The 21,572-nt window shown below is 52.1% G+C and overlaps 1 protein-coding gene across 12 annotated transcripts in view; it reads left to right on the top strand.

Annotated features, from left to right (window-relative positions):
• TNS1 (tensin 1) overlaps nucleotides 1–21,572 on the top strand; it is a 103,783-nt gene that overhangs the window by 28,809 nt on the left and 53,402 nt on the right. The window contains exon 1 of one of the 12 annotated variants that reach the window (XM_028483485.2): nucleotides 15,688–16,261. The exons of the other annotated variants lie outside the window; for them this stretch is intronic. Within the exon in view, the coding sequence (XP_028339286.2) occupies nucleotides 15,703–16,261 (559 nt within the window). The 5' untranslated portion in view covers nucleotides 15,688–15,702. Of the gene's footprint in view, nucleotides 1–15,687; nucleotides 16,262–21,572 lie in introns of those variants that run through there. 12 annotated transcript variants of the gene reach the window in all.

Genomic DNA, 21,572 nt, shown 5'->3' with positions numbered 1-21,572 from the left:
AAGTTGGAGTAGCAATTCTTTCCATTTCTTTGAGCTCATTACTCCTTTTCGTGACTTGCGAGGAGCTAAGATGGACTTAGCTTCCCTCTCTTGAGCTTGTAGTGGGAAGCAGCATTGCTCAGTGGCTGTATCAGTCCGGAGGGGCTTGGTTATGCTGCATGACAAACAGCCCCAAAGTCTCAGTGGCTTAACCAAAAAAAGTGTATTGCTTGCCCATGCTGCCTGTCCAGTGTGGATTGACAGGGGTCTTTGTTCATCCTACTTCCTCCAGGCTGATGGTGGCTTCATGGCATAGGTGCATCCACCACTGCTGCTGAAGTGGGTAGAGGACACTGTGACTTGCACACTGCTTCTGTCTGGACATGACACACTTTCCTTCTGCTCACATTTCATTGGCCAAAACATGTCACACATCCATGCTTAACTTCAAAGGGGGCAGGGAATTTGTGTGTGGAAGAAAGTAGAAATATCGTTGAACAGACTGATGTTTACTCTAGGGATTAAGACGGTGGAATTGAGAATCAGAAGGTCTGGTTCCAAGCTCTGTTGTTTATAATTGTGTTCCTTGGTCAGGTCACTTTGCCTCTCTGATGCCTTATCTATAAAACTGGTACAATAACAGTACTTTCCTTCCAGGATTGTTGTTAAGGCTCAATGAGGTAACTATGTGCAATGTGAAAAGTAAGTGCCTGGTGTGTACTATGCTGGCAATAATTTGTGTCTATTATTATTATTATTGAAGTGCTGGAGGAAGGAAGATAGAGGTGTGATTTTGAATGTATACAAGCCCTCTCTTCTTAAGAAAAAACCCATATTCCCCTGGTCCCTCTACTCTCTGGGAAGTGTCTGTAGCTGGTTCTGTTCTGGGAGCCCCACTTTTGGAAGTCAGGAGACTTGCCTCTGACACCAACTTGCTATGTGACTTTGGAAAAGTTACTTTCCCTCTCTGGCTCTCAGTTTTCCTAATCAGTGAATTGAGGGGGGTTGATTTGCAAGGAAACTTCCAGCTCTACCACCCTAATGATGACAGTGATGATGACAAAGGTAATGACTAGATGATGGCTAGCCTTGTGTTCTTACCCTGTATATGTTCTCTTGGTTACTCCTCCTCAAATGCCTATAGGTGGCTACTGTTTTGTAACCATTAGGCTGACCAAGCAGAACTTGTTAGGATGTGGTTTTAAAGCTTCTCCTGTGCCCGAATGACATTAGGGTGAGTCCCGTGCCTTTTCTAGTCACACTTAGGTAATACTATACAAGAGCCTCTGGGCAGTAATAAAGACGCCCAGAGTGAACTTGATGAACTTGGTGCTTCACCCAGAATTAGTTCTTCCCCCTTGTCTGCCCCTATCTTGCGCCAGCTGTGCATGGGAGGGGGTGGGGGTTGTTTCTGTAGGTTTTCTCTCTGTTTCCCTGACTGATGGGAAGAGAGGAAGGAGAGAAGGGATGGGAACATTTTGACTTGCCTGCACCCCTGTTAGGTGGAGACACGGGCACGGATGATATGACATCTGAGCTCTGACAGTGGAAGACTCCGGGTGACTGTTTCCTCCTGCAGCACTTCCGTGGATGTTTTGGAGCCCCGCCCCCGTGAACCCCCCAAGAGTCTCTTCTCACCGTTTCCTTCGGGTGGGTGACTGCAGATCTGTCAGAGGCTCACCCCTTCCTCGGCCCGAGCATCCCTCGCTCCCTCCACCTCCTCCTGTGGAGGTGTTTCAGCCCTCCAGGTGGCCCTCTAGGACAGGATCTGAGGCATCCCTGGGCTGGATCTCTCCCCTTGGTCCGCAGGAGCCCCAAGGCGCCCTTGGGCTCAGCAAAGCTTGGGACTGAGGTGGCCAGTGCAGCCGCTGTCTCTGTTCCCTGGCTGGCCTCTCACCATGTGGACTTCCAGGCCTGAGCTAGGCCCGTGTCTCACGTTTTGCAGCCCCAGTGGACTCGAGTTGAGCTGAGCAGACTCACCTAGGTAAGGGGAAAGCCCCTCCCTGGCAGGTGGCACTTGGAGCAAAACAACACTCTTCTCTCCAAGATTCCTCTTAGAATCACTCACTTCCTGATCCTTTCACTTCCTTGACATGGATGTGTGTGGGGGGCAGTTTAGAGCCACAAAACAGTTTTCAGCCATCACTGTCTTAAAAAATTTTTTTAAATAGCTAATATTATGTATTCCCAATATAATATAATGAAATGATATTACATTGATACAATTTAATATCATAACTTCACCTATTTAAAGAGTAGAATTCAGTAGGTTTTAGTATATTTAGGGTGGTACAACCCTCACCATAATCTAATTTTAGAACATTATCACCCCCTTTGAAGAAACTTCATACTTATTAGCAGTCACTCCCCACATCTTTATCCACCCCCAGCCCTAGTCTACTTTCTATCTCTATAGATTTGTCTGTTCTGCATATTTCATGTGAATAGAATTACACAGTATGTGGCCTTTTGTGGCCTTCTTTCACTCAGCATGATGTTTTCAGGGTTCATCCAGTTTGCAGTGTGTATTAGTTCATTTTGATTTGCTTTGTAATATTCCATTGTATGGCCATACCACATTTTGTTTATACACACATCAGTGGATATGAATATTTGCACTGTTTCCACTTTTTGGCTGTTATGAAGAATGCTGCTATGGGCATTCATGTATAAGTTTTTGCATGGACTTATGTTTTCATTTCTCTTGGGTAGATACCTATGAGTGGAATTGCTGGGTCATATATTAACTCAATATTTAATCATTTGAGGAGTTGTCAGACTGTTTTCCAAAGTGGCTGCACCATCTTACATTCCTACCAGCCAGTGTATGAGGATTACAATATCTCCACATCCTCACCAACACTTGTAATTTTCTATCTTTGGGATTCTAGCCATCCTGGTGGGTACAAAGTGGTATTTTATTATGGTTTTGATTTGCATTTCCCTAGTAATTAACGATGTTGAACATCTTTGTTAATTGGCTATCTTCTTTAAAGGAACATCTATTCACAACCTTTGCACATACTTAAAGTTAGATTTTTGTCTTTTTGTTATTAAGTTATGAGTTTTTTTATATATTCTGGAAATATGTCCCTTATTAGATATATGATTTGCAAATATTTTCTCCTATTCAGTGGGTTGACTTTTCACTTTCTTGATGTCAGTCATCCCTTTTTACAAGCCCTGCCTTACTTTTGGAACATGGCATTCATTTTCCTGGGGCCTCTGTCACAACTGAGACCCAAATACTTCCACATACACCTGGTTATGAGTGTTCCCTATTTTTTTTTTTTTTTTTTTTTTTTTTTTTTTTTTTCGGTACGTGGGCCTCTCACTGTTGTGGCCTCTCCCGTTGCAGAGCACAGGCTCCGGACGCGCAGGCTCAGCGGCCATGGCTCACGGGCCCAGCCGCTCCGTGGCATGTGGGATCTTCACGGACTGGGGCACGAACCCGTGTCCCCTGCATCGGGAGGCGGACTCTCAACCACTGCGCCACCAGGGAAGCCCAAGTGTTCCCATTTTATAGGAGAGGAAACTGTGGCAATCCCAGAGAGCTTAGGGACCTTGTTCAGATAATATCCTTAGTAAATGGTGAAGGCAGGATTTGGACGGGAATGGGTGGGGGTCTGGAGCCGGTCAGGGATACTGCTTCCTATCATTCTGTGACCTTGATCTGAAAGATGATACATCTGTAGCCTGAAATGCTTTAGGCTGCTTCGTCTAATCTCTTTCCAGCCCTGGAACTGGTGCCTCGACTGGTCTGGAACACCTGCCCCATTACACAGAGAGGGAGGCCAGGTTCCAGGTCCCTGGATGTCAGGGCAGCAGCAAAGCTCACGAGTTCTGCCTCCGGGCTGCCTCAGCCACCTGCACGGCCCTGTTTCCCTTCACCTCCCAGAGCGAGGCAGGGTGGGGAAAGGTAACAGAAGGCGGCCCCTTTGGAGGCAGTTAGTGGGGACAACAGCCCTTGTGTCCGCCCTGGAAGAACACCTGAGCGCCACGGTGAATGTTTACCCTTGACGTACTTTCACAGAGTGTGACATTCTTGCCTTCTGAACTTTTGGGTAAGTTGTGGAGGAACCAGTAAAAAAGGGGAGAGCAAGATTGCAGGTGGTCCCAAATTATTCAGGAAAAGCGTCCAAGGATCCCGAGTGATACATCTGCCCCTTGAGCAGAGGGTTTTAGGGGGTGATTTTCTAAGCACAGGTGCTAACAGCCTGATTTTTTTGTTTGTTTGTTTGTTTGTTTTTTTTTGGTCATGCTGCACGGCTTGTGGGATCTCAGTTCCCTGAGCAGGGATTGAACCCAGGCCACAGCAGTGAAAGCGCCAAATCCTAACCACTAGACCACCGGGGAGCTCCCCCCGAGAGGCTGATTTTTTTTTTTTTTTTTTTTTTTTTTTTTTTTTTTTTTGTGTTTGGGAACCCAGGCCACAGCAGTGAAAGCGCCAAATCCTAACCACTAGACCACCGGGGAGCTCCCCCCGAGAGGCTGATTTTTGTTGGGAAATCCTACTGGCTGCTGGAGGGGGCAGCCCTTCCGTTCTGGTCAGGGTCAGGGGTGGGGGTAAGGGCAGGGAGGGAGAAATTCAAAGCGGTTACTGAAAGCTTCAGCTCCTGTCCCTGTTCTATCACATCCTATAGTTCAAAGAGCTTGAGCTTAGACTGCAGCAGGAGGGGTTTGAACTAGCCACCTGGAAAAACTTCCCGACTGTGAAAGGGTAGATCAACTGTGGCAGGGAGGCCTGGCCCTTGTCACCTTGGCCCGCTTGGGCAGAGATGTTGAGAAACAAGGGAAATGGGTCTCAGGGTGGGGTGGACTACATAGAGATAGTGGCAGAGGCAGGGATGAGTTCTTGAGGAGGACCTGGGTTTCTCCTTTCCCAAGAGGGAGTCCTCTCCTGACCTGCTGGAACAATCAGAGTGCTGAGAATTTAAATGTAAGGTCGGTCTGACCTTGTGGACCAAGAAGACGACTCCACTGACCCAGCATCTGCCGGCCACCTGCTTAGCACTGCTCCTGGTGGGGTGGGGTGGGGCTTGTGCTGATGCCCTTGGACCCTTAGCTGGCCCTGCTCTCTGAGGCAGCTGGCAGGCTTGAAGAGCAGTGTCTGCCCGTGGAACATTCAGTAAACCAATACCCTCCTGACTGAATGTGCCTTTGGTCCTCCGTAATCTCTGCCATCAGGTGGAGGTTGGAAGGCCGGAGCCACACTCGGAGCAGACACAGAGCTCTTGGCCAGGGGCCTGAGCGGCACGTCTGCCCTCTTGCTGTGCTCAAATATCAAGCTCCAGGCCGGGGAAGAGGAGAACGTGCAGTCTTTCCCCCTCAACCACCCTCCCTGCTTCCGCTCCTGCCAGACATGCAGACAAGTGCAAGTTAGCTGGGCTCGGCGAGACCCCAAGATACGGACTCTAACCACGTCCAAGAAAAGAAATACAAGCTTCCATTGATCAAATATTTTGGGGGACCCAACTAAAGCTGCTTTTCACCCATCATTCCTTTGCTTCCTTCCCTCCCTTCCTTTTCTCTCTCCTTTCTTTCCCAAATGCTTATAGATCACCTACTAGATGGTGGGCCCTAGGCTAGCCCTGGAGCTGTAGAAAGTCCTGCAGACAAGGGCAGGGAGGGGGTGCGTCCGGATCAGACAAGTGCACCATCCACCGCGACCCACAGCCACACGGAGAAGGCTCTTGGCCAAGAGCCAGGCTTCTCAGGAGAGAAGAAGCTTCCGGGATGGTGGTGATCAGAGGTGGATGACTTTGCAGAGGGGCTGCATGTGTCCTGGGCCTGGGAGGGTAGATGGCAGTGAAAACAGAATTGTTTTTCGGATGTAGAAGTGGCATAACAACATTGCTTGAAGTCTAGAAAGTAGAGGGAAAGAAAGCAATCAAATCGCTCTGGCCTCCTTCTCACCACTGCCCCCCGTCCCATGGTGGGCTGGGTAGGATGTCAGTGGAAAGCAGGAGTCGGTGAAGGTGGGAATGTTGGAGAAGGTGGAGGGAGGGTGAGGGGAGCCCCAAGGGAACCATATTTACAGGGTCCAGGAGGGGAGGACAAACCAGGAGATTAAGAGGAAAGACAGCACACAAAATCCTGCAGTGGATGGGTCCCTGGAGCCCAGATCTGTTGCCCGGTGGACGTGACTGAGTGATGGGTACTAAGAGAGAACAGAGCTGGTGAGAGTTGTCTTTCTGGATTATTCTGGATTATTCCTTGTTGGACCTATTCAGGCCCTGGGTGCTCCTCCCTGTCTTTGGAGGCTGTGCCTGGCCCTCTTTCTCCTCGTCCAGGCCAGTTGGCCTGGAGCTGGCTCGTAGGTGCTAGCTGAGGCTGCTTTGCTTCTTGGCAAAGTTTAACTCCTTCACTAATGTTGCTGGCCTTCGGGCCCATCTCTCCACCAGCCTTCGGGAGGCAGCGTCCTCCCTGGAGCTTGTCTGCGTCTTGCCCACTCCTCCTGCCTACTAGCTGGTGCACTTCTCTTCGGGCGACAGAGCCCGTCCCTCTTGGCCCACTCTCCCAGGCCCTGCTTTCTGTCCAATAGACAGTTGTGAGACCATTTATGGGAAAAGGTTTCAGTGGGTCTGGGATCTGGAGGATGATCTGTGCTCTCTTCTTTCATGGTTCCCCTCCCTCTACTTCCCCAGCTGCTCATGGGTGATTCATCCCCGTACATCTCTTTCTTCTCTATGCTCCTCCCCCTGTCAAGAGACCTTCTGAAATCCTGACAAAGTCGCTGAGCTCACATACCTTCAGTAATAGGCAGCCTCCATTGAGGTTAAGAAGGACAGTGTCTTAGAGTGGCCTAAGAAGAGACAAAACCCACATCCTCGGGAGGCAGTAGAGGCACCATAGTGGTTGAAAGCCTGGGCTTGGGACTCAGGCTGCCTGGGGTCAAGCCCCAGCTCTGCCTTCTGCCCCCTGTTGACCCTGGGCAAATCATTTAGCCTTTCTGAGTCTTAGTGTTCTCCCTGGTAAAATGGGGACAAAGATACACCTCTCCTATAGGCTGAGAATTAAGTGAGATCACGGATGGGTGCGTAGCTCTGTGCCTATTCCATAGGAGGTCATCAGTTGATGTTAGTTGTTACTGATACCACCACCTGACCTTGGGTGGTGCTTTATGCAGTGCTTCCCTGAGTGCCAGTTAGTTCACCTTTCGACCATCCCAGTAGTTGAACTGGACTTTGAACACTGGCCTCTGGCTGCAGGTCTGTATTCTTCCTACTGAACCCTTCCCCTGGCATCATCCAAATGCCAGGCTCCATTCCTATGTGAGCCGCTGCCTCTGCTCAGGGGCTGTGCCATTTGCAGGGGTCCCTCAGACAGTTGGGGGCAGAGCAGGCCTAGCTCCCAGGGTCTTTCCAGGGTCCTAACCTCCACGGCACTGTTCATCAGTGATGGCCAGGCTGTGGGCCATGGTGATTGCTGGAGCAGCCATAAAGCTGCTTCTTTCTCCTCCATTTGAGAAAACATATCAGGGTGCAGGAGATTGAAAATGACGTGATTATAGGTGTAACCTTGAATCCACTGTATTGAAGAAGAAGAAAAAAAGAAAAAGCCAAATCATTTGTGTTCTTTGGTATGTGGACTGTCTGCATTAACATTCATTTATGCAGTCAACAAATATTTATTGAGTATCTACTGTGTGTCACTATTTAGTTGCTGAGGATACAGTAGTGAACAAAACAAAGATCCTTGCCCTTGTCATGATTGTATTCTAGTGGGAGAAGACAGACAATAAAAAATTTTTTTAAAAGACACTGTAAGTACATTTGACCCACGAATAACACAGACCTGAACTGTGCAGGCCCACTTAATGCACAGTTTTTTTTCAACAAATACCTGTATTTTTATTTATGGATCTTTGTGGGGAACAGTTTGTGTTCAATTAGAGATCACAATATGTGGAATCAAAAGAACTAGGATTTGAGTCCTGATTCTATCCAGACTATCTCAGCTTCCTGCCCTTGGGTGAGTCATTTATCAATTCTTTTGTTTTGGGGGCAGAGAAAGCAGTATGTGGATTTTTCAGTGTGAGGATGTGGGTGGTGAGTGGGTAGGGGCGGGTGGGTCAGTGCCCCTAACCCTGGCATTGTTCAAGGGTCAGCTGTAAGTGAGAGAGCATCTTAGAAGGTGATAAATACTCTGGGGAAAAATAGCACAGAGTAAGGGTGATTGGGAGTTGTTGGTGATGGGCGTCGAGCGGTGAGTTGAAATTTTTTAAAAAGCTGGTCAGCCTAAGCCTCACTGAGGCGGGGGCATATGAACAAAGAATTGAAGGAAGTGAGGGAGTCAGCCAAGCAAATCTCTGAGGAAGAGCATTCCAGGCAGGGGGAATAGCAAGTGCAAAGGTCCTGAGGCAGGAGCCCACCTAAGACGTTTGAGAAGCAGCAAAGGGGCCAGTGTGACTGCAATGAAGGTTGTAATAGGAGATGAGGTTAGAGGTAATGGGGACCAGATCATTTAGGGTCCAGTAACCACCGTAGGATCTGGCTTGTACCTGAGCAGTTTCATCTAATGACAAAGCATGGAGATCTTTTCATAATAACAAATAATAACAAAGAGCCTTCTCACTTTTTTCAAATAATAATTTTCAAGTAATTTTTCAAATAATTTTTTTCAAATAATAATTTTCAAACAAATAACAGAGCCTTCTCATTTTTTTCAGCTGCATGATATTCCACTGTACATACGTTCTGTGTTTTATTTAACTAGTATTTTATTTAACTGTATTTAAGTAACATGGACATTTAGGTTGTTTCTAATCTTTCGCTGTTTTCAAAAATGCTGCAATGAGTAACGTTTTTATTTGTGCGTAACACCATTTCATGTGTGTAAGTCTGTCTGTAGGACAAATTTCTAAAAGTGGAATTGCTGGATGGAAGAATATATGCATATGTAATTTTGATAGCATCATATTGGCCTCCATGAGGGTTGTATTAATGGACACTCCCAACCAGCAATTTGATTAGGCACTAGGAGGAAAATCTATCTCTCCCTTCTGTATATACCCTCCACATGTGAGATTCTATTAGGTGCCTGTTATTTCCTTTACTCCTCATGACCCTCCTGTGAGCTGAGTACTCTTGTTCCTATTTCACAGATGAGGACACAGGCACAGAGAGGTTAAGTAACCTCCCAGTGTTTACACAGCCAGGAAGATGTAGAGCTGGGATTCTGATGGCCACCATTCCTCACCATGGCTTCACGAGGGCAGGAGTTTGAGGCACCCTGCCTCCTGTCCCTTTGCCCTCTCTGCCCCACGCAAGTGGGCATGTGGACCTAGCACTGCTGTGCCTGCATTTCGGAGACCCTTGCAGGCCAGTGGAAGGGTGGGAAGAGGCCAACCCGAGGGACCTGGAATCACACTGGGTGAGCTGGCCAACCCTGGCCTCCCCTTCTGTCCCTCCATCGTCAGCCCCAGTGGTGAGATCTGGGAGGCTGCGATCTAGCTAATTCTGCTCCAGGTGGGGAGCTCCCCGCCGCGTCTGCTGGGTCAGCTTGCTCCAGGGATTGGGTTTCAGCATTTCACTGATGAAAATAAATCAGCCTCTTTATTGCCCTGCATGGCCCTCGGAACCTCTGCAGCCTGGCCTGTATTTCCAGACTTTCTGTAAGTCAGTGTTTCAGTTCTAGCCCCCAGGGGCTCTGTGTCTGCTGCAGAAATAGCCTTGGACAAGTTTGGAGCCTGGAGCCACCCAGGCAAGACCAAGCAGGAGAGGAGCCTCAGGTCCACAGAGACAATGCCAGGTTGAGCATCTTCTCTGTGTTGGATCCTTGAGCATCTGGAGTTGGCCAGGTGTTCAGAGACCATCTATCTGGTTGTACTCTCCCATTGCACAGAGGAGTAAACTGAGACCCATCCACAATCACTCCTTAGTACTCTGGCCCTTTGACCCCCACCCCCAGTCTGCTGTTGCTGCCAGACAACACTTTCTCTAGGTCTGTGTATTGTGCAGTGGCCAGTTAGGGATTGGAGAGCAGAGGTGGAGAGAGTAAGTTTTAGCCGCAGCAGGTGGGGTTGGGGTCTGACTTCCAGGAAAGCTGTCTTGCTTTTGAGGCACATGAGAAAGGGGAGCTGGTGGCAGGACTGGATTTTCTTGAGGTTGCGGAGAATCCTCCACCCCACACACCTGTCCAGATACGGTGAGTGACCATGGTGCATGAACCTGAAAGAACAGGCAGCTTCTAGAGGGTTCTGACAGAGCCCCAGCAGGTTCTGCGTGCAAAGGGGCCTTGGGAGCCTTGCCAAACTCCCCTTTCTCCTGCCCTTCTTTTTTTTCTGCTCAAGCATTATTTGCACCTGCAAGACTCTCCTGCAGGGACATGGGGCATCCTGCCTCAGATGGCAGGCCAGCTGGACTGCCCTCCCACCCTCCAGGGCCAGGGCCTGGTCCAGCCCCAGCCGGCTTATCCAGGCTGCCGGTGGGGCCCCCTGGTTCTGGGAAGCAGTGCAGAGCTGTCAGTGGGTGGGAGCCAGGAGCTGCTGGTGGCCTTTCTCATCCTTTCTCATCACGGACCACGTCTTTACATCCTTGCAGCTAGTCAATGCCCCGGTGCTCATTGGAGACTTTCGCCTGGTGTCGCTTCGATTGCTTAAAAAACCGTTAGCAGCAAAGTGTTCTTCAATGTCTGTTCTCCTTCTCCAGCAGCGGTGAGATCAGATTTTGATATGAAAGCTCAAAGCTTCTCAGACCTTTCCTGCTTCCTTTCTGCCTCTCCGTCCCGCTGGTAACCAGTACTTAGGTGAGGTACTTAATGGGCCTGTTAAGCACCACTGACATGGGATCGACCTTAAGTGCAGAGACGGGTTCATTGTGTGAGTGGTGAACCAGCTCTGAGGCAGTTCCCTACAAGTTTCCAGAAATTCTTTGAACCCTGGCAGCATCATTAGGATACAGGCATAAAAATCCCCGGGGACCACTTTGATGGGGACAGCACTCATTTGGATGGTGGGGTTTGGGCGGGTTGTTCTCAACCAACATTGTGATTTGATTGTTACCCTCCACTCCCTTCGTCCCATTGGGTCCTCCAAGCTCTCATCCTTTGCCCGTCCCTCTCCTGCTTCCTTCCTCCTTCCTCTCTGGGAAGCAGAAAGAACTTGAGCATCAGTGAGACTGGCAATGTGATCTTGATCAAGCCACAGCCTCTAAGCCTCGGTCTCTTTTTCAGGGATCTACCTTGAAGGGCAGTTGTGGAAGCAAAGGAGAGAACATCCGTTACTGTGCAAGCACATAGTTAAAACGCACCCTCCCCGTTCTGTTGTGCTGTCTCATTCTTCCTGGCTCCCCAAGCCCACGGCCCCTCTCCCCACTCTCCCTCCATCCTTCCCAAGTGAGGACTGCTACTGAAGTGGTGTCCAGGCCCCGGGGGGCAATCCGAGTGGGGAGAGGCAGGAGGGAGGTGAGTGGATCTACCCTGACCCTTGCCCAGCTCAGCCATCTGCCTGGGAGTTGGCGATTCCCTTCCTGGGTGACCCTCTGGTGCAGAGACTCCTGCCCAGCTCTCAGGGAACACGCTCCTGAGCCTGGCCCTGTCCACTGCCTTCCTGAGGTACCACGTGGAGACCCTGGAAGGCTGGGGCCATGCGAGGGGTGCTCTGAGCTCTGGGTCAGCCTGCCTTCCCTCCGTGCTGGGCTGGGAGGTGGGGAGGAGGTCCTGTGGGGGTCTGTGACTTGTTTCTGTGTCACATCCTGCGCCACACCCAGCCCAGGCAGGGGCCTTTCCCCAGGGTCCTCCCTCTCCCCCCAGACCTTTCACACCTTGAGCCTTGGGACGCCAGGCTTTTCTCCTCCTCCTTGTGTTCTGCTTAGAACCAGAAGTTTGAGAGTGCAAAGCTCATCTTGCTCTTCTCTCTCATTTTACCACTTTGGAAACTGAGGCCCAGGAAATGACTTGGCCAGGGTCACAAGGTGAGTTAGTGGCCCAGCTGGGATTGGGATCCAAGACTCCTGAGTCAGTCCCGAGCTCTGTCTCTCACACCCCAAACTCCTTCTGTCCTCAGTTTGTCTCGGGGTGTCTTGGCTGTGGCACCATTGACATTGGACATGGGACTGTCCTGTGTGTTAGAGGATGTTTAGAAGCATCTCTACCCACTGGAGGCCAGTAGCATTTCTTCTAGATGTGACAACCCCAGATATTTCCAGCCATTGCCACATGTTCCCTGTGGAGTACATCGCCTCGGGGGAGGACCACCAGTCTAGTTGTCTCCTTAGTCTCTTGTCTCTGGGACCTCACCTCTCACACTCGTAGGGTGTGAGGTAGCCCTTCAGTGAAGACACTCTTTTCTGCTTCCTGCTTCTGTTCTCGGCCTGGGTTTCTTGGAAACCAAAACACTCAGCCATTTTGTTCCTTACGAGAAAGAGCAAAAAACCAGGTCTGGAAAGATGCCATCCCTCCCTCCTCTTGGTCCTTGGTGTTGAAGCCATCTCTGGAGGGGGGAGGGGGTGGCATTTTCAGGCATACTGTTGGCAGTAACTGATGCCGGGACAGACCCAGTGTTTGTTGATTGAACAACTTCACATCCTCAGAGTCTGGGCCGTTTTGTGAGACTCTTCCCTTTGCTGGACACTCGATGCCATGATATTTGAGCAGAGAAAGGACAGGCCAAATGATATGTCCTGAAGCTTAAGCACTGGGTGTGTTTCATCTGGGCCCAGTGAGCTAGGGTCACCGAGGTGCTGTTCGGGGTGGGTCGGGTAGGGAAGGAGGATTGGGAAGCAGATGTCGACGTGATGGTGGTTGTATCTACGTGGCTGCCTCATTTAGAGCACCTCTGTGTGCTTTTTACTGTGCTGAGTGCTTTACACGCATTGTATCAGTCTTTGCAGTACTCTCTGAGATACCCATTTTATAGATAAAGAAACTGAAACTCAGAAAAATTAAGTAATTGGCCCAGGGTTGCACTAAGCTAGTAAGTAGTAGTGTCTGCATTTAAACCAGTGTCGGCTTGACCCCTAAGCCCGTGTTCTTAGCCACTGTGTTCCTGGCAGATGCTGAAGTGAAACGAGTCAAAAGGGCTGGGTATGACTTTAGGTTGCATTATTTTTTTTTTTTTTTTTTTTTTTTTTGCGGTACGCGGGCCTCTCACTGTTGTGGCCTCTCCCGCTGCGGAGCACAGGCTCCGGACGCGCAGGCTCAGCGGCCATGGCTCACGGGCCCAGCCGCTCTGCGGCATGTGGGATCTTCCCGGACCGGGGCACGAACCCGCGTCCCCTGCATCGGCAGGCGGACTCTCTACCACTGCGCCACCAGGGAAGCCCCAAGGTTGCATTATTAAAGGCATGGTTTCCAGAAACGGGAAGGTGATAGGCCTGTGATACTCCTCATAGGTCAGAGAGCCACATGGGTCGTCCCTTGCTTCAGAGTGATAAAAACCACTGGTAACAAGTGCTCAGGTGGTGAGGAGAAGCAAAGAGAGGTACGGTGGGCTCAGGGACTTTGGGGGTGGGAGTGGGGGAGGTTTGTCTGTCAAAGGGGGGACTCAGGAGGACTTGCACATCCCATTCAGTGTCTGAAGCTCTCATGTGGCCGAGATTTGGCTTGTCTGAGCCGCCCAATCAGGCACCACAAGGTTAGTGGAAAAGTCAGGGAGCTAAAATCTCTCTGTTAGAGCCATCTAATGATGAAAGGGGCTTTTGGGGTAGAGAGTAAGATCCCTATAACTGAAAACAGTTAAGTACAGCTAGGACCATTTTTTGCCAAACCTGGCTGCCTAGCCTTCTCCACTGGAGAGTGTTTTACAATTCAGATTCCCAGGTCCCACCCCCGGCAATTCGGCCTCTGGAGGTCTGGGGTAGGGCCAGGGGGTCAGGGTTTTTATAAAATTCCCCAGAGCCTTCTGGTGCAGCCAGTCCCTGGATGGTAGCAGAGAACCATGGGATCGGGTTGCTACTTACAGAGACTGTTGCATGGTGGTGTTTCCAAAGTATGGTACATTGGCCAGACTGGTAATTATATATGAAATGATTTTAAGTCTATTTATTTTAAAGCATATTAGAAGAGAAAGTGTATAGCTTTCACACCAAATCTGTGATATCATGGATATTGATGCTTTGAACTACTTGGAAGTTAAATTTATTTTAAAAATTTTACAAAATCTTATCAAATTAATACTATTGATGGGATTCAGATGTGCAGATAAACATGAAGGTCGTATGCAAATAAAATCTAGATTAACACTGTTGTAAGGGTAGGGACTATTGGGTGGACTGGTTGACCATACCCTTTCAAGAGCCTGGGGTTTGTCAGTTAGTCCCAGAAGGCTCTATGGAGGTAAGAGGATAATTACAGTAGTTTGTCCAAACTGTGGTCTTACAACAGTCCTGCGCTGGGAAAACTGGAAGTTCTTCTGCCCCCAGTTTGGAGCCTGAGGCATGGAACCCGTCTTCTGCCTTCCCCATTCTTGATGGTTTCTGTGAAGTCTTTGACGCTGGGCTGGGGTGTTCCCCATCTCATCAGTGAAAATGAAAATGTTAAGATAGGGCAAGGACCAGAGGACAGGGCACCATTTTTGTTCTTCCTCTTATTTGTCTTCTTTACTCTCAGAAAGAAGCAGCTAGTGATGCTGGCAATGGGGAGGGGGCTAGGGATGAGGTGTCTGCTCCGAAGAGGGAGAAGTAGGTGGCCTGCACCCGGCATGCCTCTCCCTCCCGGGCCAGCAGTGCCCGACCTGGCTGTGAAATGTCTGGGCATCAGCGTGGGGTGGCTGCAGAAGCACTTTGGGGTGGCAAACTAACTGGGGCTCGGACAAGGAGACACCAGGCCTCGAAACCACTACTGGCCTGGCTGCAAATCCTAGGCCATCTCCTACTGCCTTCGGGAGTTGAGTTGGGCGTTCAATTGAAATGGAAATAAGAGATGGAATTTGGTGTCCTGCTGTCAGTTAGGGACTGCTGGTACTTTTCAGGGCACACCAGGTTGATGGTGGGGTCATTTGGGCAGCTCGTGTGGCTTCTAGCTGAGGGGGCTCTTTTGGATCTGGCTGCTTAGATGTGAGGGTAGACATCACCTACACTCCAAAAAGTTATCCTCTCCGCCATTCATGATTGTCATGGGTGGGAACAAACTGAATACCAATAGCCAGTCACCTGGAGGCATCTCAGGTGGCCCGGCAGGTCAGTGTCCTGAGCCGGACACACACTCACCTTCCCAAAGTCAGGCCCCAAAAATGGTCAAGGTTCCTGGGTCAGAATCCAAAGCTTTGCACTGCAAATCTCACTTTGGGGCTCCCATCCGTCCCAGCATCCTGCATGTGTGATACCCCAGTGCCTCCATTTAGGCCCCATGGTCAGCTCTGGGAAATATAGGAGCTTGTGGGTTTTTTCCCCCTTTTATAAGCCAAGGAAGTGTCCTGGCTCCTAGACTCTGCCCTGCGGCGGGTGTGTGCTGGGTGGCGAGGAGGGAGAGAGAGAGAGAGGAAAAAAAAGATTTCCACCTTATTGTTCAGCAGCTGGAAAATTGTTGTCATCTGTTCTGCCTTTCATTTGCTGAGAATGGGAAAAAAATGTGGAAAAATTTGGGGAAATAAATCTCAATACCCTCATAGGAGCTCTCACCCTTCCCTCTCCCTCTCCCTCACATCCTAGCTGCTTTTCTCCCACTTTTTCTCTGGGTCCTGGAGCCACAGTGGGTTTGGGACTGGGGCCGGGCCGGGGCAGTTCTGAGGCTGTGCTGGGCTGTGCTGGGCCTGGACGGGGCTGGGGCCGTCGCTGGACTAGGATGGAGCTGCGGCCGGAGATGGGCTGGCCTGGCCACTTCTCACTCCATGTGGAGGGCTTGGGAAGCCACTGTGATGTCATTCAAGAGCTGCATAGCTACGGGATGATAAGTGAAGCCCTGGGGACCCAGCTGGCTGAAATTACAGACAGAGTTTTATCCCACTGGCTTCCTACAAGCCAGAGTGAGGCAGAGCAAGCCGAGCTGAGAGGGGGAGAGAGAGAGAGAGAGAGAGAGAGAGAGCGAGCGAAGGAGAGAGAGAGAGAGAGCGTGCGCGTGAGCAAGAGGCAAAGGGAAGGAGTGGTGTGTGTGTGTGTGTGTGTGTGTGTGTGTGTGTGTGTGTGTGTGTGTGTGTGTGTGTGCTCCAGAGCGCACGGGCAGGGCAGGCAGGCAGGCGGCACTTGCCCCTCCCACCCCTGGCAGTCCGAGGGAGCCCAAGTAGGACACAGACAGCGCTGGGAGCTGCAGCCATGGACGAATTATTTGAAACTTGAGGCACAAGGAGCAGAGATCGATTCAGGGCGCTTCTTTCCCCTCCCCTCGCTCCCTCTCTGTCCAGAGGGTAAGTGTCTGCCGGGCAGCTGTTTCTCCCGTGTGTGTCCTTGTGTGGCTCTCTGCCGGACCTGGGGAGAGGCTGGAGGGTGGCTTCTGGGCCTGGGGGCTGGGGGCTGCCGTGGACCTGGACTGGGGAAGGGCGTGTGTCTGCGTGGGGCCGTGGCCCCTGGCGTTGCCTTTGGAGGCAGATGGGGCTGACCTGGCCACCTCCTTCCTGGACTCGCTGCCCTGGAATGTGTAAGAGCCGCCGCCTCAGGTCTGAGGGGTGGCTGCGTTGGAGGGGGGCAGTGGATCTGAGCGGCCTCACCCTTTGGGGTAGGGGTTCGTGGCGGGAGAGAATGGGGTGAGCGGAGGGCAAGTGGCGGAGGCATGGACTCGCCCCTGAAGCATTCCTGTTTATTCAGGACAGCACCCGCACCCCCAGTTCTGTGGCCTGAACTCTGTGGCACCCTCGGGGCTGACCATTCCCCCACTGGCCTCCTGTGGGCTCCCGTTCATGGCTTTCTCCCAACTTTGGCAGGGCTCTTGGCGGCTCGACGGTGCCCCTGGCCAGGAATCTCTGAGTGTCCGGGCGGGCGCCCTGGCCTGGCAAAGAAGGACGTCGGTTATTGTGGGCTCAGGAGCTATTTTTACCATCCGGAGTGTGCCTGTGATATCTGCTGCCCGGAGAGGCCGAGGGCGGGGAGTAGGAGTGCCAGGCTCTGGCTATAGTGCCTGGCGTGGGAGCTGAAGTCCAGGCTGGAGTCAGGAGGCTGGTCTGCAGGTTCACGTTCACCCCACTGGCCTGGGCTGGCCTGTGACCGGGCAGGTCACTCACCCTCCAGGCCCTGGTCCCTTGGGTCTGAAAGAAAGGTCCCCGTGAGGTTTTCTGTGCCTACTCCCTCCCTCTGGAGGAATTCAAGTAAGATGGTATCTGTGTAAAGTGTGTGGGTCCTTCCTGAGGAGGCCCTGGGGACACATCTCTCAGCGTCGCTGGACCAAGCCCGTATCTTATGTCGTGAGGTTCTGGGTCTGCAGCCACAGCTGGAGAGTGCCCCCGCCCCCCAGGCTCCTCCAGCGTCTTCACCTGGAAGCGCCATTAGGGGGAAGAGCGCTGTACTTGGAAGCAGGGAGGTGAGTCTGTACGGCCTCCGCCCTCCGTGCTGGGTGACCTCGGGGGGGGGGGGGGGTCCCGGAGCCTACAGAGCCTCATTGTCCTGTAAAATGAGGGGCGGGCAGTGGATTAAGTGAGCCCTCAAGGCACGTCAGCTCCCCAAACCCCATGGCTTTTAAAAAGCTCTCATGGCTCAGCTGGTCCCTCTCAGACCTGCGTTCTGTGCCTCTGAGGGCTGGGAGCCACGGGCAGGAGCCGCTGGTGGGAGGCAGCTCTGCTTTGCATCTCTGTTTGGATGCTGCCGACTTTCTCCATCTTCTGAAGTTCAGATGGGGCTCCGTTTGGGTCCCGGCCTCAACGCCTCCCTCCTTCCTTCTTGCCTCGGCAGATTGGCGGAGGCGGCCAGGTGTGGACCCTCCCTGGGTCCACAGAGGCAGGTTTTGGGGTGACCCTGGTGAGGTCCCCTGTACGGGGGACAGAGCCACCCGTGTAAAGATTGACAGCAGCCCCGGGAAGAATCTTGTTCTCTTCTCTCCAGTATCTGAAAATGCAGTGGGCTCCCTCTGAGTGCTGCTGAACAGGAAGAAAGACAGGTGTCTGCCACACCCGGACTCATCCGTCCCCGCCCACAGGGCCCCGTGCTTGTCAGTGTGGCGCCAGTGGATACGTCCCACCGTGAACCTGAGTCCCCGGGGCTGCGCCTCTCACCTGCCCGCTTTGCCTCTCAGAGGCTGTGTCTCCTCTCTGTGGTTCCCCTGCAGAGACTCATTCTTCAACCCCTAATTCTGAAGCTCTTCAGAGCCCCCGAGGAAGCCCATTCCTATTTAGAGAAGTTCTAGAACTCTCTGTGAGCTGTGTTTCGAACAAAGAGCTGCCTCAGGCCCTGGCTGGCTGCGAGCGTTGGGCGGGGAGGTCAGCATGGGTGGGGTCCGGGACTGTCACAGATGGGCCACAGGAGGTCCCTGCTGCCGTTGCCTGGGCGTCTCAGGAGGACCCCCAGGCCATGCTCGAGCCACGGGGCTGAGGTTCCCCACGGCTCTCTCCATCCTCCACCCCTCCTCACACACCTCCCCTGGGTGTCCATCACCCCGCTGAAATTATGTGCAAAATTTGCATTTGGGCGTTCTGGGGGACATTCTTCAGATACCGCAGGGGGTCCTCGGCTAGGAAAGCGAATGTCCGCTGGACTGGGCTGGAGTGGGGCTGAGGCGTCCTGTGGGGGATGCCATAGGGTGGGCTCTGGCTCAGCCAATTTACAAGGACTTCCCCGGGGCCCAGCCTGTGCTCCCAACACCCCTCTTTCATGATATTTTGGCTGCTGCAGTGTGTCTCTTCCCTTTGGGAGAAGCTTGAGGTCCACCTTGAATCCCTGATTTTCCGCTTCTCTGGGTGGCAGTGTGGGAGAAAAGTATCTCAGTGGCTGACAGGACTATATAAAGCTTTATTTAATGTCCTGCAAGCAGCTTGATGGAACATCTCACGTGTGCCAGGCCCTGCACTCTGGAGGGCCATCCTGTAAAAGGTTTATCTGAGTCTGGCGGACCGTAGGAAAGGGGTAAGGCCAAGGGAGGCTTCCCAGAGAGGTTCGCACCGAGCCTGAAGGAGGAGGAGGGGGTTTGCCAGGGAGGTTGGGAGTTGCGGGAGCAGGGTGGGGAAGGGCCTTTCAGGAGCGGGAACAGCGTGTGCGAGGCACAGGGTGCGAAAGAGCATATAAATAGTATGAGTAGAGTGGGGCGTGTGTGGAGTATTGAGGACGGTGAAGGGGAGGCTTCAGAAGGCAGGCAGGGGCCAGATGATAAAAGGTCTGCATGGCCGGCACGGGGAGAGGTTAGCGTGCCTGGATGTGCCAGGCCTAGCTCAAGGTGCTTAGCGCCTGAATCCTGTCACTCAGCAGACCTGCAAGTAAGCATCTGAATCTTCACCTGATGGGCTCGGAGGCCAGGCTCCGTGTGGTTAAGGAGGTTTAGTGATTAACACAAGCTGAATTAGCCGTTAAGATGGGGGCCATCCTTCTGAGTGAGCTGGTGAGGGGTTGGGGAGGGAGGGGCCCTTCCGCTCTGCTTTCTTTCCAGAACCGCAACCCTCTGGCCTCCCTGGTACCCTTCCTCTGGCTTTCACATGTTTCTTCTCAGTAGCACCCCACCCCACCCCACTTCTGAGTGAGCTGGTGAGGGGTTGGGGAGGGAGGGGCCCTTCCGCTCTGCTTTCTTTCCAGAACCGCAACCCTCTGGCCTCCCTGGTACCCTTCCTCTGGCTTTCACATGTTTCTTCTCAGTAGCACCCCACCCCCCCCACCCCAGCCCCAGCCCACCTCCCCGCCCCGTGGCTGGGGAAGAGGTTGTGGCTAAAGGGTTAACACACCCAGAACTTGCTCTCCTGGCTGCATCCTGGCCAACCTTCACTGTTTGTCAAAGCTCACCTACCTGCCCGACACACGTGGTTTTTGATGCCTCATTCCCACGTTTAAGGAGCTGAGAGTCCCTCCTGGCTTGCAGGGGCCCCCGTCTGCCTCTAAACCGCCTGTGTCCAGGGTGGGCACCGTGCCTCTTCCTATTGGCACTGCATTGATTTTCCTCCACGCTGGTTGGTCATCACTGCTCCGGGTAATGTATTGGAATGAGCTGTTATTCTGCTGGACGTGGACCCAAAGGACTTTTTATCATGAAGTGAAGGGCCCCATCCTGAAGACCTTAATAAATCATTCTGCTCTTGGACAGGGAAGGGTCTCTCGTCACTGAGTCACTTTCTTGCAGTCCACCAGGCTGGCACCCTTTACTTTTCCCGGTTGGCCTGTCTGTTCTGACACCTAAATCAATGATATCTCCCCACTTGACATTAGTGAGAGAAGCGGAGGTCCTTAACCTCAGGGCTCAAAACGCTGGCCACCTGGGTCAGGGTTTCTCAAGATGTTACCCAGAAACCCCTGAGAGCTAGTTAAAATGCTGATTCTTGGCCCTACCCTAGATCTATGCGTGAAAATCTTTGGAGATGGGGCCCTGGAATCTACATTTTTTTAACAGTCCCCGGAGGAGATTCTTATGAACATCAAAATTAGACAGCAACTGCCCAAACCCTTTATCACTTTAGCGTCCCATGTTTATTTCTTTTGTTCCTTTTGAAGGGTGTGGGATGGACACATCTTTCCTTTCCTGCGTACTGGCCTGTGCTGTGCTTCCAGCTACAGGCGAACTTCCGCAGTTCACTGGAGGGAGCCTAGGGGGTAGGGAGTAGAGAGTAGGTCCACGTCCAAGTCAGCTGGGGATTTTCCTCAGAGCTTTCCAGAAGCATGACACGCACATCTGGATTACGGCCGCCGTGGAATAAGGGCCCCTTTCTGCAATCCAGCTCAGCGTTGAGGGTGGAGTCCAGGGCTTGGAGCAGCTGCTGGGAAGAGCCAGGCATAATCAGACAAAGCAAGCAGGGCCTTGAAGAGAATCCTCCACTTCCCTAGAGAAATGGGCAGGATGTCCAGGCTGGCCCGGGTTGGGGGCCTCGGAGCTCAGCCCCCTGGGCTGCCTATACCTTGTGTTTCCCCTTCTCAGCACCCACAGCTCCATCCAGGCAGGTCCCTCCCTCTCTCCCCTGCTCCCTCCCACTGGGTGTCCAACTCCCTCTCATCTGAGATGTTTTGACCTGAACTCTATGGCTGGGCCCATAGAGGCTGCTGGGACTTCAAGATGGATCTGGTGGCCCCTTAAGAGCCTTGAGGCCATCTCCCCTCACCTCTCGAAGTCACCTCTCCTCCTCCCCCACTCTGTTTCACTCCTCTTTGCTCTGCCCGCCTCTCTCTTTTGCCCTTCCTGCCTTAATAGGTGGAAACCGACGTGGTGTTCCGGCTTCTTGCGGTCCTGGTAAATAGCTCTTAATGTGGACGTGGTTGATGGGGAGGAGGGGATGACAAGCGTGTTGTATGGCATGAGGGATGTGGGCACTTCCCTTCATTCCTGATGGGAGCAGCAGGTGTTCGTGCCCCTCAGGTGCACTGGCATTTCAGCAGAGCCCTCAGGGGGGCTGACAGACCTAGGAGGGGCCTGGGTGTCCTCAGTTTCTCCTCTTGATTTGAAGAGGAAGGTGACCCAATGAAGGTGTAGAACAGCCTGGAGCATATGCTGCCAGCACTGGGCATGAGGAGCAGCCGGCACCTTCTTTGAGATCAGGAATAGGCATTTCCATTGGTACTTGGCAAATGGGATTTTTTTTTTTTTTTTTTTTTTTTTGCGCGGTA

This window comes from Physeter macrocephalus, unplaced genomic scaffold (assembly GCF_002837175.3).
Source record: "Physeter macrocephalus isolate SW-GA unplaced genomic scaffold, ASM283717v5 random_38, whole genome shotgun sequence".
Lineage (NCBI taxonomy): Eukaryota > Metazoa > Chordata > Mammalia > Artiodactyla > Physeteridae > Physeter > Physeter macrocephalus.
Note: the sequence above shows the minus strand (reverse complement) of the source record. Positions and strands in the feature narration are given on the sequence as shown.